The following is a 4759-nucleotide window of genomic DNA, read 5'->3' as shown; positions in this document are numbered from 1 at the left end:
TCACCACTGAAACTCCAATGCTTTCACCACTGTGTAGAACACAGACAGCACTTTGTTCTGATCAGTTGAGTAGCTGGATTTGGGCATCACATAAATGAAGGTAATCGTTCCATAGTAGAGAGTGACTGCGGTGAGGTGAGAGGTGCAGGTGGAGAAGGCCTTGTGTCTCCCTTCAGTGGAGCGCATCTTCAGGATGGTGTTGAGGATGCAGATGTAAGAGAGAGCTATGACAGACACTGTGAATGCAAGGATAGATCCAGAAGAGATGGAAGGGATAATTTCAATGATGGAGACATCTGAGCAGGAAAGTTTCAACAGAGGAGAGAAATCACAGAAAAAGTCATTTATGTGATTTGGCCCACAGAAAGACAGAGTCAATAAACAACTAGTAAATGTGCAAGCATTGACACACCCACCCAGGTAGGATACCCCAATCAAGAGAACACAGACTCTGGGGGACATGTGTGTGGAGTAGAGCAGGGGCAAGCAGATGGCCACATAGCGGTCATAGGCCATGGCAGCCAGCAGGAAGCACTCAGCTGTCCCAAACATGACCACAAAACACAGCTGAGCTTCACAGCCAGCAGCAGTGACGGTCACTCCTTGTCTCAGGAATCCTATAAGCATCATAGGTGTGACAGATGTGCTACACCCACTGTCCACAAAAGCCAAATGACTGAGGAAGAGGTACATGGGGGTGTGAAGGTGGGAACAGTTTCTTATTAAAATAATTATGCTGATATTGCCTACTAAGGTGACAGCATAGATTCCTAGAAATACCACAAAAAAGATGACACAAAGTGTAGGATCCTCTGTCAACCCCAGAAGGATGAACTCTGTCACACTGGTGTGGTTTCCAAACTTCATGTCCTCTGGGAATTGTTCCTGTTGAGAGAAATTTTAAAATTCATTTAAAAAAATGTTTTCATTCTACACATCATTGGTTTTCTTTGGTTATTCATTGCACGTGTTCGTCATAATTTCCCCCTCTCTCTAGCTGTAAATATGGTGCTGTACCGGATTCCTTTTCCCTTTACACAAAAGAAGAATGATTCAGCCTCACTCTCTGGGAACTCAGTTATATTCTTTTATTTACCTAATGTTTATTCTAAAACCCCTTTCCAAATTTTATTTGTAGAAAGATCTGTCTCCCAAGATCCAGGTCTATAGTTCCAGTCATCTTGGAAGTCTTCAGTTAGAAATTCCACAAATACCTCAAACTCAGCCTCCTCCAGACCAAACTCATCCTTTCATTAGACCACTCCTCCTGTCCTGTGTTTGTGGAATCCACAATCCACACAATTTCTCACGTCTGAAACATGGAAGTTGAAAGGTTGTTGCTGAACCATGATAGACGCTGAAATCTTGGCCTCTGGAGGAAAAGAAGTCAATCTGCAGCCAGAGACAAGACTTGATCATGCAAAGATTTTGTGTAATAAAGTTTTATTAAAGTATAAAAGAACTAGAGAAAGCTTCTGACATAGACATCAGAAGGGGTCAGAAAGAATGCCCCACCCCTGCTAGTCTTTAGTCAGATGTTATATAGCTACTAGCAGTCTACTAATTAGAGAATGGAAATGTCTCAAAACTTAGAGACTGGCACCAGGCCCCTCACCCACAACATGCAATGAGATAACATTGGCACCAGGTGGGTCATCCAGGGTCATAAAATGATTGACATGAATCTTCAAGGAAGGCAGATTTCCAAACAAATGTATAGCTTCATTAGGATAACAATGTATAACCTATTGGTTTGCCAAGTCGGTTCTGAGCCTTTAGGCAGAACTGACTTGAATACAGAGTCTAGGGTAAATACATAGTACATTAACATAGCTTAAGACAAACATTTCCATGAGAAAAATGCATTGGTTAGCTCAAAGTTTGAGAAAAGTTAAGTTCAGGTGGAACCAGGTATCATTATGGCAACACAGAATTTTAAGATAAACCTCTTTTTATATTTGTATAGAGATGGGGAAAAAATATAGCACTAGTATGATTCCTCCTGCCACTTAAGAAAGAGATAAAAAAACATCTGACACTTGCAGCCTATTTGCTCCATTTGGAGACCCCTGGCCTTCCGGCCTGTTATCCTCTCAAAGTGATCCTAGCCTTCTTCCTCTCATTGTACCACACCTAATAAAATCCTATTGATACTATCTACAATTTAGCCATCCAATTTATTTATCCATTCCTATATTTCCACTGCTAGTGTCCCTACTGTAGGTGAGGCCTTATTCATTTTTCTCTTTTATTTTATTCATCTGGTTGCCTCCCTGTCTTCATTCTTGTCCCATTATAATTCACGTTACATCTGCCAAAGTAATCTCTTGCTGAAGTAAAATGGTGATGCCAAAGTGATCCTTTCAAGTCTTTCATGATTTCTTTGGCCTCCAAGATGAACCTACCCTCCTTAGCACAGCACAGTGTATGCTTTCTGTATCACCTGCATATGACTCTGCTTCTCTCTCAGGATGTTTCCATCCATCACTTGCACTAATCCAACCTTTTTGAACTATTCAGTCTCCTCCGTTCATCTGTCTTATTTGGCCTTTAATCCTTCTTCTCCCACTTGGATGGCCCTCAACTTCCCACTATCATTGCCTTGGGTGACTTCTACTCCTCCTTCAGGTTCATTTCTCTACAAAATCTACTCTGACATCTAAGGTGTAATCAGATAAATTTCCTTTGTGTTGACCTCATGCTTTGAAGATGTTTAGATTGTGTTTGTTTGTACTAAATTATGGAATTTTGTTTTGTTTTTTGCTTGCTTACATTTTATTCCTCCCAATTAATACATTGTCTCATGAAAATGGCGTTTATCCCTGTATCACAAATAACTAATGTTTGGGACTGATATGTGCTGGAGAAAACCTGTTACTAGATTTTATGCATGATTTGTATAGTGCATATGCCAGGTGGAACATACTTCCCAACTCCTTTGTACAATATTTATGGAGCTTCATATTCTATCCTTAGTTACTTTTTGAAATGTGTCTCCCTATATACTTCTTTGCTAAAGTTAGGCAGTTAGAATAGGAAAAAGGAATCCAGAATGGCAGTGGCTAAAAGACTAGGAAGGGAAAAGCCTGTGAAAATAGAACAAAGGAAGGTCCAAGGACCAGAGTGAAGACCTCAAGTAGAAAAAACAGCACTCCTGGCTAGCCCAATTTAGATAGGGAAGGCCCAGGGGAAGAGAAAAATACATAAAAAGTGGAGCCAAAAGGCCGGGGTCTCTCTGAATCACTTGCTCACTCTCATGTGCTCTCTCTCGCTCTCACGCATATGCTCTCTTTCTCTCTCTCTTTTCTCTCCACGTCTTCTGGGTTGGCATGCCCTCACATCTCAAGGATGTATTTTCCTTTATTTTCTAAATAAAACTGATCTGTAACACGGAGCTGTAACACTGGTCCATCCAAGAGCTGTTCCCTCTCTTCAAAGTTTTGTTGTGACGAGACAGAACCGAGAAAGTTACAAACTCCCATGACATCTACTTCTGTGCTTTTAAGAGGCATGTTAAACCAACCCTATGATTATCAATTCAGTGTTACAGTTTCTAATTTTCATAGACAGTTTTCTAACAGCATTATTTCAGTTAAGGTTTGAAACATTTACCATAAATGATAAATATAAGTACCAAATATCTTCACAATTCTTAATTTCTTAAAAATTCCTTACTTTAGAATAACAGCATTTAGTATTTCCAATGGTGGGGCTTCAACAGAATGAATTGTGAGGTATTATGAACCCACAGCTGAGAACCTACAGCTCATTAAAGAATGTGTTCCAGCTTTTTGATTGATCTTCCTTATGTGCACTTAAATTACTCTAGTGACAGGCAAGGTATGTCAGGGGTGTCAATTCTATGAATTCTATGTAAAAAGATCTGTTTTGGGTTTCTCAATTGCTCTCTATGAGTCTAATGGCACAAACCATCTCCTTTCAGTGCCAAAGCAATGATACTTGAATGCAGCCAGCATGCCTCCACTGCCTTCCCTTTACCAAAACTAACATTCATAGATCAGTTGCCCATTCCACCTGTGGCATACCTTCCAGAGCCTCACGGTTCTGCTCTCAGCTTCTGAACATACTCTCAGTTGAGGACTGAGCCAAGCACTGAGCAGCATGTGTGCTCTTTGCCTTCTGACTCAAGCAGAATTAAGTGGGGCCAATCCTGCATTCACTGTGCGCACAGTGTGAGTGTCAGTCTGTGCTGACAGCAGTCAAGGAGACTGGAGATGGAAATTTCAGATCCTCCCAGTGGCCAATTATTTTCACTTGTACATGACATTTGAATCTCTCTGACTCCCAGTATTTTTTTTTTTTATTTGTAAAATGGGAATAATTGTCCCCATAGAATATCTTTGTTGTGAGATTAAAAGAAATGACAGCTGCAAAGTATTTAAAGGTGTTTTGTCATACATCAGAGCTAAGTGTTTTTCAGTAAAAATGAAGAGTGGATAGATTTTTAATTAGTTAAAATTTTTATGAGAAGTATAATATGTCTTCTTTGGACACATCAGGAGATTTTTCACAAATCCAAAAGAAGTCAGGAAGTATAGGATCTGATGGTTTCTTAGTTCTGGAACATGTCATTAATAATCATATGCATAATATGACAACTGATTCTTGCCCTTCCCTTCCTCTCCACTGACTACCTAGGGATCTTTCTAGAGTTCTGTGGCATCCCATTCATCATTCAGATTCTGACTCTCCCCAATCCTTCCCTTCAATGATTGGGTCATATTTGTTGATGATTAGG

General features: G+C 40.1%; 1 protein-coding gene across 1 annotated transcript; it reads right to left on the bottom strand.

Annotated features, from left to right (window-relative positions):
• On the bottom strand, window positions 1-867 carry LOC136175936 (olfactory receptor 5P1-like). The gene has a single exon (XM_065946123.1). The coding sequence runs from the start codon at window positions 865-867 to the stop codon at window positions 1-3; it is 867 nt and encodes a 288-aa protein (XP_065802195.1).
• Between the last annotated feature and the right edge of the window lie 3892 nt (window positions 868-4759).

The sequence above is a fragment of the Muntiacus reevesi genome, chromosome 9, assembly GCF_963930625.1.
Source record: "Muntiacus reevesi chromosome 9, mMunRee1.1, whole genome shotgun sequence".
Taxonomy (NCBI): Eukaryota; Metazoa; Chordata; class Mammalia; order Artiodactyla; family Cervidae; genus Muntiacus; species Muntiacus reevesi.
The sequence above is the reverse complement of the archived record's forward strand: the minus strand, read 5'-3'. Positions and strand labels throughout refer to the sequence as shown.

Bases quoted from the DNA above. Each gene is read 5' to 3' on its own strand.
- LOC136175936 (XM_065946123.1), bottom strand. From the start codon at position 867: ATGAAGTTTGGAAACCACACCAGTGTGACAGAGTTCATCCTTCTGGGG.